General features: G+C 45.9%; 1 protein-coding gene across 1 annotated transcript; it reads right to left on the bottom strand.

The window, feature by feature from the left end:
• Positions 1-1,057: 1,057 nt before the first annotated feature.
• Positions 1,058-18,866, bottom strand: RGCC (regulator of cell cycle). Its single transcript, XM_034416549.3, has 5 exons — positions 17,943-18,866; positions 14,655-14,813; positions 4,452-4,559; positions 3,556-3,618; positions 1,058-2,649 (listed from the first exon to the last, which is right to left on the bottom strand). The coding sequence occupies exons 1-5, from the start codon at positions 17,980-17,982 to the stop codon at positions 2,642-2,644; spliced, it is 378 nt and encodes a 125-aa protein (XP_034272440.2). The 5' UTR covers positions 17,983-18,866; the 3' UTR covers positions 1,058-2,641.
• Positions 18,867-19,617: the final 751 nt, after the last annotated feature.

Raw genomic sequence — 19,617 nt, 5'->3', positions numbered from 1 at the left:
CATATTAAGGAAACACCCGGAACGTTGGGATTTATAGTTCTTAGCACACTCATAAATAGATCTAAGCATGGAGCTCTCGCCTTACAATCAGGAGGCTGTGAGTTCGATCCTCAGTAGAGGCAGATATTTCTCTCTCTGGGCACACTGGGAATATATCTACTGGGGGGGGGGGGGAAACTCTGCATTGGAGACAGGAAGGGCATCTGGCCAGTAAACACTCAGCTCCATTCAGTTGCCCAGACTCCACCCCGCAAAGGATTATGGGCAGAGGTGGTATTCAGCCGGTTCGGACTGGTTCAGGCGAACTGGTAGCGGCGACTGCAAATCAGCCCGCTCACCTGCCCAGACGTAATGCCATCCTACTTAGCTATGTTTTCGAGGCACAGAAGGCACACACGTGAGCAAAGCACATGCATGGAAAACCGGGCGCATGTGCAGAGGATGTGCACAGCAAGGATGGGCACAGGCGTGGAAGGCGCACGGCAAACCGGTGGTAAGAATATGTGAAACCCACTGCTGATTATGCGGTCATTAAAAGAGGTGGAAAGTGATGGTGATTTTATCTCCCGGCAGAGAAGACAGTTTCTAACCTTCCAATGGGTTGATAAATCCCAATTTTTTCCCAGTCAACCAGCCAAGAACTTCCCAGGAGTTGTAATTTTTCTCTCTTCTACCCAGTGGTGAAATCCAAGTTTTTTTTACTACCAGTTCTGTGGGCGTGGCTTGGTGGGCATGGCAGGGGAAGGATACTGCAAAATCCCCATTCCCTCCCCACTCCTGGGAGAAGGATATTGCAAAATCCCCATTCCCTCCCCACTCCTGGGGCCCCCCAGAGGTGGTATTTGCCAGTTCTCTAAACTACTAAAAATTTCCGCTGCCGGTTCGCCGAACTGCTCAAAATTTCCGCTACCAGTTCTCCAGAACCTGTCGGAACCTGCTGGATTTCACCCCTGCTTCTACCCTACTGGCTGCGATCATGATCTTAATTGTTTTTGAAGTTTCTGGATAAGAAGTGTGATTTTTTTAAAAAAAAGAAAGAATCTGAGGTTGCTTTGCGTTATTTTGAAGAATTCATTTATTGCACAGCAGGAAATATGTACATCCAGTTAAAAACATTTGCCCACTTCAAGCTATTGTAATTACCACTCACAGCTGTCTTTCGTGCGGGACCATAAAAAATAATCAGGAAATAAGTTATTATTGGAAAATGTTTTGAGTTTTCAAGGCTTAGCTTTTATTCAGCACGCTGTTTCTGGACCACGTTTTTGGAGAGGATTATTATTTTTATTTATTTCTTTCTTTTTTTTTTTTTTTTGAAAAACTGCTAATATTATTCAAAGAGAAAAGGGAGCTCTTGCTGTGAATGTAATGGTTTAGGCAATAATTGTGGACACAATTAAGCTTCGGTGGGTATTGTGGTGTCCCTGGAATAAGCGACAGCAATTATCAGGTAAGGAATCTCATTCCATTACTACATTAATAAACAGAACGAAATTTTCACAAACCTGGCAAGTGCCAAAATCCAGAACTAAAAGGACGGAATAATCTGGCAAAATCTGAAAAACTCTCTTCCTGACTAGCGTTTAGATGGAGACTATTCTAATTAATAGATTAACAGAGTTGGAAGGGACCTTGTAGGTCATCTAGTCCAACCCCCCGCCCAAGCAGGAGCCCCTACACCATTTCTGAATTAATTACTATGAGTTTATAGAGGAAAAAGTACAACACAAATACAAAACAGTAAGTAGTTCATAGCCCTTTAAACCGTATCTCTCTCTACCAATCATCTCCCTCTCTCTCTTTCAATCATTTAGCCATTTATCTATCTGTCTATTCATCCATCTATCCATCCATCCACCCATCATCTTTTCTTCCAATTAAACATTTATCTGCCTATCCATGTATTCTATCTCCCAATCGCCTTATCATTTTCTCTTTCAATCAGGCATCCATCCACTATAATTTATCATCCATTTATCAATTCCTTCTATTAATCAATCAGCCATCTATCCATTTATTCTGTCATCTATTTCTTTTTCTATCTATCATCTCTCTGTCTATCCTCCCATGGAATTAAACATCCATCCAGCCATCTATGCATTCATTTCTCATTTATCTCAATTAATGACCCATCTATTCATCCCATACTACCATCTAGCTACCTATCCTCAATTAATTAGCCTTCATCCATCCATCTTTCATCTGTCTGTCCATCAATTCATCTATGCAAACATCCATCCACCCATCCATCCATCCACCCATCATACATACATACATACATACATACATACATACAATTAATCTCTCTCTCTCCTTATTTATATATATTAAGTTCCAGTTTAGCTTTTATTCGCGTACAAAAATATATTATGAAAACGTTTCAAAGTTAATGATATAGAATTTCCAATCTTTTCATAAAAGCCCTTTTAAATTAATGTTAAGCTACATTTTTTTTAAAATGCTTTTTGAGCACTTGCGTTATTTGATTCTGTCTCTAGAAAAATCACAATTATGACGTGTTAAAAGTATAAGAGGCTGTTGCTGGAAAAACACCGAGACGAGAAGGATTCCTGCGTCTCTCCCATTAGATGGTGGGTTGCAGGAATCTGATCCACTTGAAGGCAGGTCAAAATGAAGTGTTTCACATACCTGTGCAAACATCAGATGGAATAAATATTACTGTTACGTTTATGCAGTATAAATACTCTTTCAAGATGCATTTGCAATGCAATTGGAATGATAGATACAAGTTTTGAACACCGAGTGAAATAAATCAGAGCTAAAGTAACTAACCTGAGACAGGTAGCCCTCAACTTACAGCCATTTCATTTAGTGACCGTTCAAAGTTATGACGACAATGGAGAAACCAGACTCACTTACTAATTTACCAGCTGCAGTGATTCACTTAACCACTGTGGCAAAAAAGATGGTAAGATGAGGCAAAACTTACTTAACAACTGTCTTGCTTAGCAGCAGAGATTTTGGGCTCAGTTATGGTCATACATCGAGGACTACCTGTATTCGGATTCCCAATGGAAGCATCCAGTCAAACATCAATTCAGCCTGATGGAATTCATTATTTGAATGTATTTCTATGCAACAACTACAGTAGTATTCAGCCAGTAGATGACAAGTTTGGATCTATGGTATATACTCTATGCTCTTTTGGTCTAAGTAGAGCTTCCTGTTTCCTGTTACAGTTAAACAGCTGAGCAGTAAAGTACATGGTGATGGTGCTCCTTGTTTGCTCTGTGGTGTTCTGTGGCGCTGTATATAAACAGAATTTCTAACACAGTCTTAGTCCTTTTGACCTAAATCAATATATACTGTCTAAATAGGTTCCTGTATTCAGATGCAATGTGTGATACACACCTGTATAAAGCCTAGGCTTTGTGTAGTCACAGCTGCCATCTTGACATTTTTTTTGACATTGTCCTGGTGGATTTCCTTTGTGTACAGGGTCATATCTGTTCATTGTTTCCTGGGCAGGAATCTCTTGGTGTGTACCCTGATCCTTGCCCAGGTATCTACTAGGAATCAAGGTTGATTACTTACTTGCCAAAACTCTATCAAGATCAGCAATAAAGTCTTCTAGTTCTTTGGTGTCTCCAAGTTTTGCTGGGGGGAAAAAAAAAGGACAATTACAAAATCGATGATGTCTACGCAATAGAAATGTTGACTTGATGGTTGGTTTTCTGGTACTCTCTTTATTTTTTGGTGATCTTGTAAAATAAAGAATAATGTTTGTGGGGGGCAAAGAGATGGATATATAGATGAAAAAGATGATCAGCAAAACAGATTATCGACTGACTTGGTCCCTTAATTGGTAACACAAGAACCTGACTGCTGTTATTCCTGCAAAATTGCACTTTAATCTTCTGCTGTTTCTGAAAATAACGGCACTGAAAAAATGTGACTTATGACCAGTTTTCACACTTAACAACAGGGGTGGACTGCAGGGTTTCGGGAGAACTTCTAGCTAAGATTCTGTGCATTTCGGAGAACTCCCAAATCCCACTCCTGGCTGGCCCCGCCCACCCCACCCTGCCCCTCCCAGGAGTCCCCACGCAGCCCATTTTGGATGCAGGTAAGTGGAGAAGTTTGGGGTGGTGCTGAAAAACAGGCCTATTGGAAGTTTGGGAAGTCTGGAAACGGGCCTGTTTTCGCCCTCCAGAGGGCCTCCAGAGTCAGGGGAAGCCGTTTTCGCCCTCCCGGAGGCTCAAGAAAAGCCTCCAGAGCCTGGGGAGGGCAAAAACTGCCCCCCCCACCATGCTGCAGGAGGCCGACCAGGCCACGCCCACCCAGCAACCAGGCAGAGAACCCCTTGCTAAAACTTTTTAACCTCTGCTTAACAACCATTGTATCCTCCCCACGATCACGTTCGCCCGGTCGTGATTCTCATTCTGGAGAATTTTTTTACTTTTTTTTTAAAAAAAAATGACCCTTCAAACCTTTTCGAGAGGCGATTGTGGGAGAAGAACCAGAAGGACTGGATGGAGTAGAGGAATGTAACTTTTCATCGCTAAAGCTCAGGCTGTGTCCACACAGGGAGTCGGCACCTGGAACAAAGTTGTCGACTTAAGAGTTAGACAGCAAATCTGTAACAAGGGTTAACTAGCCTTATTCGCACCAAAAGAGACAACCCCCCCCCCCATGCACACACTTTATAAGACCTTAGTAAGGCCACCCTTGGAATATTTGCATCCAGTTTTGGTCGCCACGATGTAAAAAAGATGTTGAGACTCTAGAAAGAGTGCACAGAAGAGCAACAAAGAGGATTGATTGATTGATTGATTGATTGATTGATTGATTGATTGATTTGATTTATATGCCGCCCTTCTCCAAAGACTCAGGGCAGCTTACAATGCGTTAAGCAATAGCCTTCATACTTTTGTACATACCTGCTTAGTAGGGCTTTCGGGCCCCCCTAAGCGGTGTTCTTTTTTATACAAAGTCAGCTTATTGCACCCACAATCTGGGTCCTCATTTTACCTACCTCGGAAGGATGGAAGGCTGAGTCAACCTTGAGCCTGGTGAGATTTGAACTTGCAGTAATTGCAGGCAGCTGGTGTTACTTAACAGTGTTTTAGTCTGCTGCACCACCAAGGATTAGGGGACTGGAGGCTAAAACATATGAAGGACGGTTGCAGGACCTGGGTATGTCTAGTTTCATTAAAGAAGGACTAGGGAAGACATGATAGCAGCCTTCCAGTATCTCAGGGGCTGCCCCAAAGAAGAGGGAGTCAGGCTATTCTCCAAAGCATCTGAAGGCAAGACAAGAAGCAATGGGTGGAAACTAGAGGGAGGGAGAGAGAGGGAGGGAGGGAGAGAGAGATGGGGGGGGGGTAATTGTTCTGTGCATAAATCAGCTAATTAGCACCAGGCTCTCCAAACTTGGCAACTTTAAGACTTATGGACTTCAACTGATAAGAGCCTTGGTGGTGCAGTAGACTAAAATGCTGTTAAGTAGCACTTAGCTGCCAGCTGCCTGCAATTACTGCGAGTTCAAATCTCACCAGGCTCAAGGATGACTCAGCCTTCCATCCTTCCGAAGGAGGTAAAATGAGGACCCGGATTGTGGGGGCAATAAGCTGACTTTGTATAAAAAAGAACACCGCTTAGGGGGGGCCAAAAGCCCTACTAAGCAGGTATATACCAAAGTATGAAGGCTGTTGCTTAACGCATTGTAAGCCGCCCTGAGTCTCCGGAGAAGGGCGGCATATAAATCGAACCAATAAATAACTCCCAGAATTCCCCAGCCGGCATGGCTAGTAGAGGAATTCTGGGAGCTGAAGCTCACAAGCCTTAAAGTTGCCAACTTTGGAGATCCCTGATCTATCAGAATCAAATGTTTGAAATTTCTGTGCTTAGCTAGTTCCTGACTTTTATTTCTTCAAGAAACGGTAAAGGGTTTCCTGCCTAGGTAGGGGGTTGGACTAGAAGACCTCCAAGGTCCCTCCCAACTCTGTGATTCTATAGTCTATCCTATGTTCTAAGAAGAGGAGACTTGGAGCTGGGTGGTCTCCTGAAGCCCTCAGCAGGTGGCTTAGTAAACCTTAGTAGTAGATATACATATTAAAACCACCAGTTTTAAATATGCGCCGAAGCGTGTAGAGCAGACAATCCTTCGTTCCACTGCTCAAGAGTGTTTGTTTGCTTGTTTGTTTGTTTTGCGATGGTTGGTTTGTTGCTCCCATCCTCCGAGGGCTTTGAACGAGTCTGGTGGGCTTCACCAGAAGTGTCCAAGTTGGAGGCTAGAGAGGCCATTGTGGAGGAAGCTTTAATTTCAGCTCTTGCAAAGTAGACTCGGTGGTTACACGGTCCTTTCCAATTTTCCGACTCTTGTGATTCCAGGCGCTTTGGGGCTGGTGCAAAACCTCCTTAATGACAGGTTTGGAGTTGGAAAAAGGTGGAGGCTTCCCTTGGCAAGTGAAATAATTCATGGTTAGCTCCAGTTATTTCTGTTCCCGAGTTCAGCGAAACCTCAAGCGCTCTGCTTAAATATAGCCCGTGGTTCTAAGCAACACTTAACCGTTGTTACAAAACCATGTTGGAAAAAACAGAAAGCTAAAGAAAAGATACTACTAGGGCCGGGATGGCGAACTGTGGCACGCAGAGCTATATCGGTGGGCACGCGAGCTCAGCTCTGGTGCACATATGCACGCCAGTGAGCTGATTTTTGGGCCTTCTGGGCCCACTGGAAGTTGGCAAACAGGCCGTTTCTAGCCTCCGGAGGGCCTCTGGGGGAGCGGGGCAGGCAGTTTTCACCCTCCCCAGGCTCCTAGAAAGGCTCTGGAGCCTGGGGAGAGTGAAAAACGGGCCTACCGGGCCCACTGTGCCATCACATGCCAAAAGTGGGGGAAGCATGGGGGTGGGGGGTTGTGCACACATGCATGGGGGTGGGGCGCAGAGAATTATGGGTGTGGGCATGCGCACGCCCGCTCCGCCCCACTCCCCCCACTTTTGGCACACGATGGCAAAAAGGTTAGCCATCACTGTACTATGGCTTCTTTCCCCCCCACCCCAGGAGAAAACCATTTTAGAAGAGGTTTTTTTTCCCCCTTCCCTTTTACACCCTCGCTGGTGTAAAGTTGTGAGTGCAGGTAAGGCCCCAGTCCTGCAATTAGCGGTTCCCACATTAAGCATCTATTGGATGGGACGATAAGTCTTCGGCTCAGAAAATGTGGGTCTTCTCTGGTCATTAGATCCACCTGTACAAGGTACGGGGGAGCCAGAAGGACGGGGCTACGACAGGCAAAAGAGCATTTTGCTCCCCAAAATAAGCAGAGATAATTGGTTTATATAAGCAGTTAATTGTCAGCCCTTTGGGGCAGGCCAAATCAGGAACCCAACTTTAGAGTCGTGGGGTACCATGAAAGCTTGCCGATTTCAATCAAAATGAAGCAATCTTGAGTTCCTCCTCCCTCCCTTTCTTCTCTGTTCCATTTTTTCCTTCCTTCCTTTCTCCCTTTCCTTTTCTGTCTTTTGTTCCCTCCCTCCCTCCCTCCCTTTCTTTCTTCTCTTTTCTGTCTTTTCCTCCCGTCCCTCTCCATCCCTCCATCCCTTTCTTCTTTCTCTTTTCTGTCTTTTCCTCCCTCCGTCCCTCCCTCCCTTCCCTTTTCTGTCTTCCTCCTTTCCTTTCTCCCTTCCTTCCATCTCTCTTTTGTCTTTTACTTCCTGTCTCCCTTCCCTATCTCTTTTCCTTCATCCCTCCCTCCCTTTCGTTCCTTCTCTTTTCTCTTTTCCTTCCTCCATTCCCTTTTCTGTCTTTTCCTTCCTTCCTTCCTTCCTTCCTTCCTTCCTTCCTTCCTTCCTTCCTTCCTTCCTCCCTTTCTTTCTTCCTTCCTTCCTTTCTTTCTTTCTTCCTTATTTACTTCCTTACTTAGGGTTAAACTGGTGTTTCCATCACCACTCTTGAAATATTACTTCTCCATGTTCCTCTACATTAACCAATTAATTATGTTCTAGCTGTTTTTTCCACTGACTATAGACAAAGCTTTGTGTTAAAAAAAACAACAACAACACCAGGCAGTCATTTGACTGGTTTCCTTATTTAACCTAAGCATGAAATCAGAATGCTGGCTGCTGTATTTGGTCCTTTCACAGTCGTTCCGTTGGTCAGTAGGAGAAACTCTCCCGATTCTTTCTCTATCAGTGAAAAGCTGCTGAATTGGGACATTCTTCCCCATAGAACGGCCTGCATTTTTTTATCTGTACTAAAATGTCCCTAAACTGATCTGGGAGTGATCTCATTCATTAGTTAAAAGGCAGCTTGTTTTGCACCAAGCGGTTAAGCTGAATAATGGCTCCATGCATCGCTTGGGTTCATTCCCTTTATATGGGCCAAAGATGATCCTTTCCTCCTCCGTTTACAAAAAGTGGAAGTTCAGAGTCTTCTAGGCTACAGGGACTCCTCCACCCAGGAATGTAAAAGGAGGCATAGTTACCACTCATAACATCAGATAAGATGCTGACATTCTAGAAAGTTGTTGAGACTTTGGAAAGAATGCAGAGAAGAGCAACAAAGAGGATTAGGGGACTGGAGGCTCAAACAGATGAAGAACGGTTGCAGGGACTGGGTATGTCTAGTTTAATGAAAAGAAGGACTTGGGGTGACATGATAGCATCTTCCAATATTTGAGGGGCTGCCCCAAAGAAGAGGGAGTCAAGCTATTCTCCAAAGCACCTGAGGACAGGACAAGAAGCAATGATTAGGGGCTAAAACATATGAAGAACTAGAGTATGTCTAGTTTAATGGTAAGAAGGATTTAGGGCTGACATTTAAAAAAAAAAAGATTTATATGCCGCCCTTCTCCGGAGACTCAGGGCGGCTTACAATGCGTTAAGCAACAGCCTTCATCCTTTTGTATATTTATACAAAGTCAGCTTATTGCCCCCACAAACTGGGTCCTCAATTTACCCACCTTAGAAAGGATGGAAGGCTGAGTCAACCTTGAGCCTGGTGAGATTCGAACTTACAGTAATTGCAGGCAGCTGGTGTTAATCACAATGCTATTAGTCTGCTGAGCCACCAGGCCCTGACATGATAGCAGCCTTCCAATATTTGAGGGGGCTGCCACAAAGATGAGGTAGTCACACTATTTTGCAAAGCACCTGAAGGCCAGACAAGAAACGATGGATGGAAACCCATCAAGGAGAGGAGCAACCTGGAACTAAGGAGAAATTTCCTGACGGCGAGAACAATTAATCAATGGAACAACTTGCCTCCAGAAGTTGTGAATGCTCCAACAATGGAAGTTTTTAAGGAGAGATTGGACAGCCATTTGTCTGAAATGGTATAGGGCAGTGATGGCACCGAGTGCCCAAACTGGATGTCAAGTTTCCAAAAGATGCCCTAATTAAATCATGAGCCATGATCCAAACTTCAAAGGAAATATATTCATTTATTAGGAGCAACATTCCGGCAATACTCGGATACAGTTAGGACTGATCCCACGTAGATTTATGTTCCCCTATGACCCTCTCTCTCCCCTCCTCTCTGGCCATGTCATAAATCACATTCTCCAATTAACCACTTTGGCTGGCTGTGAAACCTAACACCCTCCTTCTGATTGCGGTCAGGAAGAATGTATGGAATTCACTTCAGTTCTCCCTCCCTCCTGCTCATGGCAACTTGAAAGCTTTGCAAGTTGACACTGGAACTTGCATGTCAGTGTGTATGTGCACGCATGCACACGCCAAAGCCCAAAGACCAGGTGGCCGGCACCCGTGTGCACACGCCGGTAAGCAGAAGAGCAACTGGTGATGGCATGTGCATACAGAGAGGGCCCTGCATGCCACCTCTGGCATGCATGCCATAGGTTCACCATTATGGTTATAGGGCTTGTGCCTGAGCAGGGGGTTGGACCTGGTGGCTCAGCAGACTGATAGCATTGTGATTAACACCAGCTGTCTGTAAGTTCGAATCTCACCAGGCTCAAGGTTGACTCAGCCTTCAACTCTGTTACTCTGTTGTTTCGCATCCAATTTCCCCTGACTCTATTCCTCCACTGCAGCAGTGCTGTTGGTTACTATCCCCTCTCATTCTACTACCGGTAGCAGGGGGAAAAGATAATAAGCCACATGCCGGCTGAGGATTTTGCCACCCTATGCGTATGCAACCCAGGAAGGCTGGTGTGAATCTGCAAGCTATCCGTCCGTCGGAGGAAATTAAAGGGGAGGATGTGTGTTCTTCCTTCCAATAAAAGTTGTTTACAGACAAAACATCGCCCGAACAGCCTCCTTCGTTTGCTGCCACAGATGCGTTTTCACCATCCGCCTCCTCCCGGTCTGTTTTCTCCCACACTGACATTTTGCACAAAAAAAAAAAAAAAACCCACGTTGCCAAGGAAACCGGACGATCTCATGAAATTGGTACTACCCATTCAACTCAAGACGTGGGAGGAAAAAGGACACGGATGCCAAGGAAGGGCTTAAGTGGAAGAACGGACGCCCAGCTGCAGATCTAACACAGGGACGTTGCAAAACGACCACGAAGGGCAAACCGACATGTTATGATTCTTGTGGAATAAAGAGCCTTTATTCCAAGAGGGGAAAAAAAAAATCCCCATTTTTTCCCCCTCCTCTCAGCTTTCACTACAAAGGTTACCATTTGTAGGGAAGGGGGTTAAAAAAAAAAGAAAAAAGAAGAAGAATGTCTTGCCATTTTTTTTCCATTCTGGAAAGCAAAATTAGGAAAAGAAAGTGAAGCTCAGCAGCCCTGGCGCTTACCCGTGTAAGCGATTTGATGCGTTTCTTTTTCGTCCAAATTGATGGGAAAACAAACTATTCTCAGCCCAACGGCCTTCTGCTTCCAGACACCCTGCAATTATTCCGTCTCCAGAGCAGGACTCCTCAATCTGTGGTCTGTGGGCCACCGATGGTCAGCCACGAGAGTGGAAGCAGCCCCTGTCTCTTCACCTAAATCAGTGTTTCTCAACCTTGGAAGCTTGAAGATGGGTGGACTTCAACTCCCAGAATCCCCCAGCCAGCGTTGCTGGCTGGGGGATTCTGGGAGTTGAAGTCCACCCATCTTCAAGCTTCCAAGGTTGAGAAACACTGACCTAAATGGATTACTGGCAGGACCCGATTTGCTCCAGAGATTAGGATTCAAGTAGCAGCCTGAAGTTTTGCAATTCAGAGATCGGATCAGAGCAAAGTGGATCCGTAATCGACGGTGAGTCGATGCTAAGTAGAACTGACGCCTCGCATAAGCCGGCTGAAAAAAAGTGTGTGGAGAAAATACGTGGATAAATATCTAAACTATTAGAGGGCTAGAGATCAATCAATCAATTCAGAACAGAGCCGGAAGGGACCTTGGAGGTCTTCCAATCCAGCCCCCTGTTTAAGCAGGAGACTCCGTACCATTCCAGACAAGTGTCTGATTGCCTCTTCTTAAAAGCCTCCAATGATGGAGCAGCCACAACTTCTGGTGGCAAGCTGTTCCATTGATTAATTGTCCTCACTGTTAGGAAGCTTCTCCTTAATTCCAGGTTGCTTCTCTCCTTGATTAGTTTCCATCCATTCTTTCTTGTCTTGCCTTCTGGTGCTTTGGAAAATAAATTGTCGTCCCCCCCCTCCTCATTCTGACAGCCCCTCAAATAATGGAACGACTGCTCTCACGTCAGCCCTAATCCAACTTTTCTTAAGGTTAGCCATACCCAATTCTTGCAACCGTTCTTCATATGTTTTAGTCTCTTAAATCCTCTTCGTTGCTCTTCTCGGCACTTTTTTCAAAGTCTCAACATCTTTTTTTTGTAATGTGCTGACCAAAACTGGATGCAAGTATTCCAGCTGTGGTCTTACTAAGGCTTTATAAAGCGGTGTTAATACACCACGTGATTTTGATTCTATGCCTCTGTTTATACAACCAGGGATCTCCTCACAGTCACTCATGCCCTTGTCACCTCACGGTTAGATTATTGCAATGCGCTCTACATGGGGCTACCCTTGAAAAGTGTTCGGAGACTACAGTTGGTCCAGAACGCAGCCACGCAAGCTGTCGTGGGTGCACCTATATACACCCACATTACATCAATTCTCCGCGAGCTGCACTGGCTCCCTATTGGTCTCCGGGCACAATTCAAGGTGTTGGTTATTAACTTTAAAGCCCTACATGGCTCAGGGCCAGGGTATCTTCGAGACCGCCTTCTACCGCATAGCTCCCAGCGACCGGTAAGATCCCACAGAGTTGGTCTCCTCCGGGTCCCGTCAGCTAAACAATGCCGGCTGGCGGGCCCCCGGGGGAGGGCCTTCTCTGTGGCTGCCCCAGCTCTCTGGAACCAGTTACCTCCTGAGGTCAGAACGGTTCGCCCGAACCGGCAGCGGAAATTGCCAGTGGGTGGCCCACCCGCCCACCTGCCCCAGCTCTATGCCATCCTATTTAGGCACATTTTTGAGGCCGGGCGCATGCGTGAAAGGCGTGCGCGAGTAAAACACATGCACGGAAGGCTGGTGCGAGCATGAACCGGAAATGAAAATCGGCTGGCCGGTGCACACATACGCGCTGGAGCTGAGCTAGGGCAACGATCACGTGCCCACAGATATCGCTCTGCGTGCTACCTGAGGCACGTGTGCCATAGGTTCGCCATTGTTAAGGATATTGTTGTTGTGTTACCAACCAGCAGAGTGTAGAGCACAGAGAAACATTGCTGAGAGCAATGAATAAGGCATGTTCAAACTGGTTTATCAAGAGTTTACTTTATAGTGAAAAAACAATCTCATAGTCTTTTAAATCAATTCCAAATCTTTGCCAGTTAAATCAGTCCAGTGATACAGATATCTTCTTACCACACAAACAGTAGTTGGTTAGAATAACAAACTCACTCTGGTTCACAAACCACGATGGTAGCAGATCCATCTAACCGATGATAGCACAATGATAGCAACTCCACACACTATGGTAGCTTATCATCAACTGAATATGTTACAGTACCTTTCTTAAATACATTTACAACCAGTGATTATCTAATTACAGCATGACTCAGCATTACAATGAATCAGCAGGAAAACTTTAAAGTCACACAATACATATCCATATTAAAGTCACAGAACACATATATTGCCTGGACAACCTGTTAGGCTCAAACCATATCCTAACAGCCATCATGGGCTTAGGTCATAAAATCAGCAGGAGAAATATTTCCCTGTCAGCAGCCTGGGCAGCATTTATGCAACACACAAAGCTGGCAGGTAGAAGCTATTTTTAAAAAGAAAAACATTCCTTTTCTGACATCAAGCTGTACAAACAATCAACCTGGTCAAGACCATCGGTGGTAGCCTGGGGGGGGGGAGGTGAGGGGGGGGAAACGTCTTAGCCAAACTCTTAGCGGTGCTGAAACAGCCATCATGCCCCCAAACCAGGTTCAAATTGCAGATCTGTCCTGACCAAGTTACAATCACAAAAATGAGCGTTCGGATTAAAGGGCGAGCGGGTGGAGAAGAGAGAGAGATTAAAAAGGTGGAAATCGAACAAGCGGAGGCAGAGTAAATAGCACATAAGTGAATAAAAGTTAGTAAAGGAATATAGGTAAGGGAAGGCAGCCAACTAGCTGAGATGAGAGTTTAGCCTCCTATCAAAACACAGGTAGTCCTCAACTTATGACTACAACTGAGGCCAACATTTCTGTTGCTAAGTGAAACAGTTGTTCAGTCAATTTTGCCCCATGTTGTCACCTTTTTTGCCACCGTTGTTAAGTGAATCACTGCAGTTGTTGAGTCAGCAGCACGGCTGTTAAGTGAATCACTGCAGTTGATAAGTTGGTAACCCGGTTGTTAAGTGAATCTGGCTTCCCCCCCACCCCCCACTCCCTCCTTGACTTTGCTTGTCAGAAGGTCGCAAAAGCTGATCACGTGATCCCGGGAACAATGCAACCGTCATAAGTACATGCCAGTTGCCAAGCATTTGAAATTTGATGATGTGACCCTGGGGAGGCTGCAAAGGACATCACTGAGAAAAACACTTGGGAGTCTCTTTTTTCAGTCCTGTTGTAACTTTGAAAGGTCACTAAATGAGCTGTTGCAAGCTGAGGAACTGCCTAAATAATCAAATTATCCCTTTCTAGCATTTCAGCTGCAGAATATGAATGTGCGCAGTCAGTGTCAACCACGGGAAAGAGTTTTCTTTTTTTAAGAAAAGAAACCCCCCCCTTTTTTTTATGGGTGGGGCAATTTATGTTTATAAGGGGGCGGCCCTTCATTCATAGGACTGAGGCCACCATCTTTTTTTTCTCTCTAATCCCCTCCTGTCCAATAATCATTTCCTTTTAACAACCCCATAATCCCCCTTGAGGGGTGGAGCCTGGGCAACTGAATGGAGCTGAGTGTTTTAATGGCCGGATGCTCTTCCTGTTGCTGATGAGGAGTTATATTCAGCAGATACATTCTCATCGTGCCCAGAGAGAGAAATATCTGCCTCTACCTAGGATCGAACTCACAGCCTCCTGATTGTGAGGCGAGAACTCCACCTCTAGGCCACTGCACACACACCCTGTCCAATAACACAGTACTGTAATAGATTCTAACCGCAGTCGTAATTCGAGGACTACCTGCCCCGGAGATTATTTTTGATGCTTGGTTTTTGCCGATGAAGCCAGTGTAAGATGTAGTTGTGCCGTGAAAAGAGAAAGACAGAAAAGAAGATGGAGCCTTCTTACTCTCAGAGTCACTGATGCTGGTGCTGCTCCGTCTCTTCATCTTCTCCAGATGTTCCTCATATTGGAAGTGCCTCTCCTTTATGGGAGAAGAGAAGTCCTCTATCACCGCATCAAACTCGCACAGGACGTCCGCCAGTTCTCCACTGTCTTCTAACAAATCTGCCAAACCAGAACGCAGAAGCATTTTCATCCTATCGCTTGCCTACAGCTGAGATAATAACAGAATAACAGACCTTGGAAGGGACCTTGGAGGTCTTCTAGTCCAACCCTTGCTCAAGCAGGAAATCCTATACTGATTCAGACCAATGGTTCTCCAATCACTTCTTAAAAGCTTCCAGTGATGGAGCACCCAGAACTTCTGAAAGCAAGCCGTTCCATTGGTTAAGGTGGAAATTTCTCCTCAGTTCTAGGTTGGTTCTCTCCTTGATTAGCTTCCATCCATGGCTTTTTGTCCTCCTTTGGAGAATAGGTGGGCTCCACGTTGAACATCTCTATCTCCCCTAAGGTCCTCCAGGACTAAGAGAAACAGCCTTCCAAGCAAAAGACATCTTCCTTGTTTAATATGGGAGGACTGTCCTCCATGTAGGGTGGCCAAGACTGAGGAAGAATCTGGTCACACTTTTTCAAAAGGGGAAAGAAGATCATGGTAGAGCTTTCTTTGCCAAACCCATGTTACTATTCTCCTACGGGAGCCAGAAGATGGATTTTTTGTGTTTGGTTATGCACGGTTTCAAGGAGAACCACTAGGTTACTTCAATCTGGGGTTCCTCTCCAGGAGAAATGGCTCAGGTGACATCATCTGAAACCGTGGGTGCTCCATAACTGGATGTTTTTAAGAAGAGTCTAGAGTCTGAAGTTGTATAGGTTCTCCTGCTTGAGCAGGGGGCTGGACTAGAAGACCTCCAAGGTTCCTTCCAGCTCTATTCTATTCTAACATCTTGAGCAGTCTTCCAATATCTGATGGGCGCCTACAAAGAGGACGGGGTCAACCTATTTTCCAAAGCACCGGAAGGCAAGACAAGAAAAAAATGGATGGAAACTAATTATGATATCTGTAGAGTGTGATCTCAGCTGGGGCTTCATGGTGGCTGGTTTTAGGTCAGTGTGACCAGTTGGTTCATCTTGAGACGCAGGTGAACTGCAAATCCCAAAATGGAGCCATCCTCCATCATCACAAGTTCTTCCCTCATCCTCCAATGCTCAGTTCCTCTACATACAGTGAATTATTCTGCTTGATACATATGACCCTCAAAAGTGGTTTAGAGTGCAGAAAAGATGGATCCAAAGAAGACCATCATCAGTGAAGGGCAGATGCATCACTTTGAAGACCAAACCCATCCTTGTTCTGGCTTCAGGTGAGCCAGTTCTACATCTAGGGTGGAGGGTCTCGCTTGGAGCGTTGAAATACCTGAAGGAAATTTTTAAGTAGTTGTAATTTTCTTCCTTCTGCTGGCTCCAGGTTTGTCCCTGGTCTGGGAGGCAACTGGACCACTGGAGATGACCCCCACCCTCCTCACCTTGAGAGGATGGCCCCATTTTTTAAGACTCATTTCCCAACCAGTCTTCCCATCCACTAATGGATGCTTCCTCCCATTAGATCCTGGCTTTGTCCTCCATGGCTGTATGTTCACACCAGCCGAACGCCTGAGACCTCCTGGTTGCTTCTGCAGAAGCCTGCTCAGATGCAACTAGAAGGTCTTCAGATGTTTATGTAGATTCTCAAGTCATCCAGGTCATGGTTGTCCCAAAAGGGTTGTCCCTTTTTCCAGAGGCAGCTGGACTTTCTTTGTTTTTCTTTGAAGACATTTCGCTTCTCATCCAAGAAGCTTCTTCAGAAGCTTCAGAGCTTCTCTAGAACAGAAGAAGCTTCTTGGATGAGAAGTGAAACATTTTCAAAAGGATGTCTGTGGAGATTCTCAAGTCATCCAGGTCATGGCTGTCCCAAAATAAGTTTTTCAAGAGGCAGCTCTTGTTTTTCTTTGATGACGTTTCGCTTCTCATCCAACAAGATCATCTGAAGAGCTGAAGAAACTTCTGGGAGCCAGAACAAGGATGGGTTTGGTCTACAAAGTGATGCATCTGCCCTTCAGTGTTGATGGTCTTCTTTGGATCCATCTCTTCTGAACTCTAAACGATTTCTGAAGGGTGTGTCAAGCAGAATAACTTGCTGTCCGCAGAGGAACTTGCATCTCATCTTCTCCTCAAGGACAAATTCCTTGTGTGCCCAATCACACTTGACCAATAAAGAATCCTATTCTATTCTATTCTATTCTATTCTATTCTATTCTATTCTAGTCTAGTCTAGTCTAGTCTAGTCTAGTCTAGTCTAGTCTAGTCTAGTCTAGTCTAGTCTAGTCTAGTCTAGTCTAGTCTAGTGTGAATCAAGAAGCTTCTTCAGCTCTTCAGAAGATCTTCTTGGATGAGAAGCGAAACGCCTTCAAAGAAAAACCAGGAAAGTCCACTTTGCCTCTTGAAAAAGGAGATCTTCAGAATAACAGAATTGGAAGGGGCCTTGGAGATCTTCTAGTCCACCTCCCTGCTGAGGAAACCCCCTTCTGAGGAAACCTGCTGTCCCATTGCTCAGGAGAACCTGTGCCATTTCAGGCAAAGGGTTGTCCAATCTCTTTGTTAAAAATTTTCAACGTTGGCGCTCCCACAACCTCTGGAGTTGCAACTCTTGCTCTCAGGTGTTCAGGGTGGACTACACAGCCGTGGAGACCAAAGCCAAGATCTAAGGTGAGGTTGCACCTTCTGACTGAGCCTACAAAAGGAAGACTTGGGACGATAAGTCAACCCTTTTGGCGAGTGGGCGGTTCAAGGCATTGAGTGAACCTCAAAAGAAGACCTCTCCAGTCTCCAGGTGAAGCACCTTGGGTGAAAGCCCCCCCAACAGCACCCCTTCACACCACCCACTGAATGGCTGGGAGAGCTTGAACTGGCTTCTCCGCAGCCCTGAACCTGGGTCAATGATGAAGGATCTGCGTTCACGTGTTGAGTCTGCAGCCCCCTCCGGATCCTTAATTCGCGTATCGTGCGAATGCAACCTAAAGACAGATTTAGAGGCGAGGGTCTCCTGGGGGGGGTCTTCCTCCCTGGTCTTCCTCCCCCGGCCACTCCTTTGTCTCCAGCGAGGGGACAAGCAAAGTGGGGAGAAGTCCGGGGGTCCCGTACTAGAGAGAGAGAGATTCTACTGGGCGGAATCGCCAACCCCGCGCCCCCGAGCGTCTTCTCGTCTTGCACGGGGGCAGCAGCGGGACCCTCCTAGTCCCGCGGAATCCCCCGACTCACCTTGGCCTCCGGGGGTCTTCTGCGCTTTGAAAGGCTTCATGGCATCGGCGGCCGAGCTGGAGAGCCGGGCAGAAGGCGAGAGCGCTGCGCCGCTGCCTTTGGCTGCTGTCACCGCCTAGAAAGAGGAGGAGGAGGAGGAGAGGAGGAGGAGGTAAAAGAAGAGGAGGAGGGGAGGAGAAGGAAAAAAGAAAGGAGGAAAAAGAAAGGAGGAGGAAAAAAGAAAGGAGGAGGAGGAAAAGGTAAAAGAAGGGGAGGAGGGGAGGAGGAGAGGAGGAAGAGGAAAAAAGAAAGGAGGAGGAGGAAAAGGTAAAAGAAGGGGAGGAGGGGAGGAGGAGAAAGGGAGAAGGAGGAAAAAGAAGAAAAAGAGGAGGAGGGAGGAGGAGGAGAGGAGGAGGAGGAAAAAAGAAAGGAGGAGGAGGAAAAAGGAAAGGAGGAAAAAGAAAGGAGGAGGAAAAAAGAAAGAAGGAAAAAAGAAAGGAGGAGGAGGAAAAGGTAAAAGAAGGGGAGGAGAGGAGGAGGAGAAAGGGAGAAGGAGGAAAAAGAAGAAAAAGAAGAGGAGGAGGAGGGAGGAGGAGAGGAGGAGGAGGAAAAAAGAGTGGAGGAGGAAAAGGTAAAAGAAGAGGAGGAGGGGAGGAGGAGGGGAGGAGGAGAAAAAAAGAAAAAGGAGGAGGAGAGGAGGAAGAGGAAAAAAGAAAGGAGGAGGAGGGAAAGGTAAAAGAAGAGGAGGAGGGGAGAAGGAGGAGGGGAGGAGGAGGGAAAAAAGGAGAAAAAAAAAAGGAGGAGGAAAAAAGAAAGGAGGAGGAGGAGGAAGGCTGGAATGTCCTCTCACCCTACCTCTCCTCCGTCTAAGTGAGCCTTTCTCCTAGGATACCACTAGTGCTAAATGGGCATCTCCACAACCAGTCGCAAGGTTTGCAAGGTTTTCAGGGCTTGGAGAACGGGGGGGGGGAGGAGGGAGAGGAGGAGCTTGGAGGGTGCAGCCTTTTGTGTGTGAACCCTGAAATCTGCGTCCTGGGACTGCAGCCCCCCCCAACAGAAACTCCCTTCTTCAGCGGCTCCATGCATCGAGAAGTGCACCCAGCAACAACGCTGGACGAACAAGGTTGCCCATTAGGATTAGCTGATAGGACAATGTGGGTTGGAATGAACCTTGAAAGAGTTAAATATTTTGGTGGAAGCGTGCTTGAAAAACCTTCTCCTATAATGTCCATTCTCCATCGTCCAGGTCGTGGTTGCCCCCAATGTGCTCTTTCCAAAAAGGCAATTGGACTTTCTTGTTGTTGTTTTTTCCTTTGAAAACATTTCACTTCTCATCCAAGGAGCTTCTCCAGTTCCACACATCTTCTCCAGAACTGAAGAAGCTTCTCAGGTGAGAAGCGAAACCTTTTCAAGGAGGGGAAAACCTCCCCAAGAAAGTCCAGTTGACTTTTGGATCAAAGCACCTTTGAGACTTCTTCTATATGATCCCTTGTAGCACTCTTGAGGAATTCTAGTTTAAAGTTTAATGAAGTGGGACTACGATAGAAGCTCCAATGCATCCTTCAGCTCATCAGGATTGGTCCTTTTGAGGACGGCACTCAGAAGAAACATTTTCCCAGGGGTTTCCTCCTAGCAGCCCTCTACATGCTCTTGCCTTTATCCATGATCAGAGTTCCTCCATGTCCTGTAACATCCA

Source organism: Pantherophis guttatus, chromosome 5, assembly GCF_059756535.1.
Source record: "Pantherophis guttatus breed Tessera chromosome 5, ASM5975653v1, whole genome shotgun sequence".
In the NCBI taxonomy this organism is placed as follows: domain Eukaryota; kingdom Metazoa; phylum Chordata; class Lepidosauria; order Squamata; family Colubridae; genus Pantherophis; species Pantherophis guttatus.
Note: the sequence above shows the minus strand (reverse complement) of the source record. Positions and strands in the feature narration are given on the sequence as shown.

Excerpts from the sequence above, each read along its gene's own strand:
- RGCC (XM_034416549.3), bottom strand. The coding sequence starts at position 17,982 with ATGAAGCCTTTCAAAGCGCAGAAGACCCCCGGAGGCCAAG. Across the intron at positions 14,814-17,942 it reads GAAGACCCCCGGAGGCCAAG|ATTTGTTAGAAGACAGTGGA; the intron begins GTGAGTCGGGGG and ends CTGGTTTGGCAG. Across the intron at positions 4,560-14,654 it reads CAGCATCAGTGACTCTGAGA|GTGCCGACTCCCTGTGTGGA; the intron begins GTAAGAAGGCTC and ends ACTTTGTTCCAG.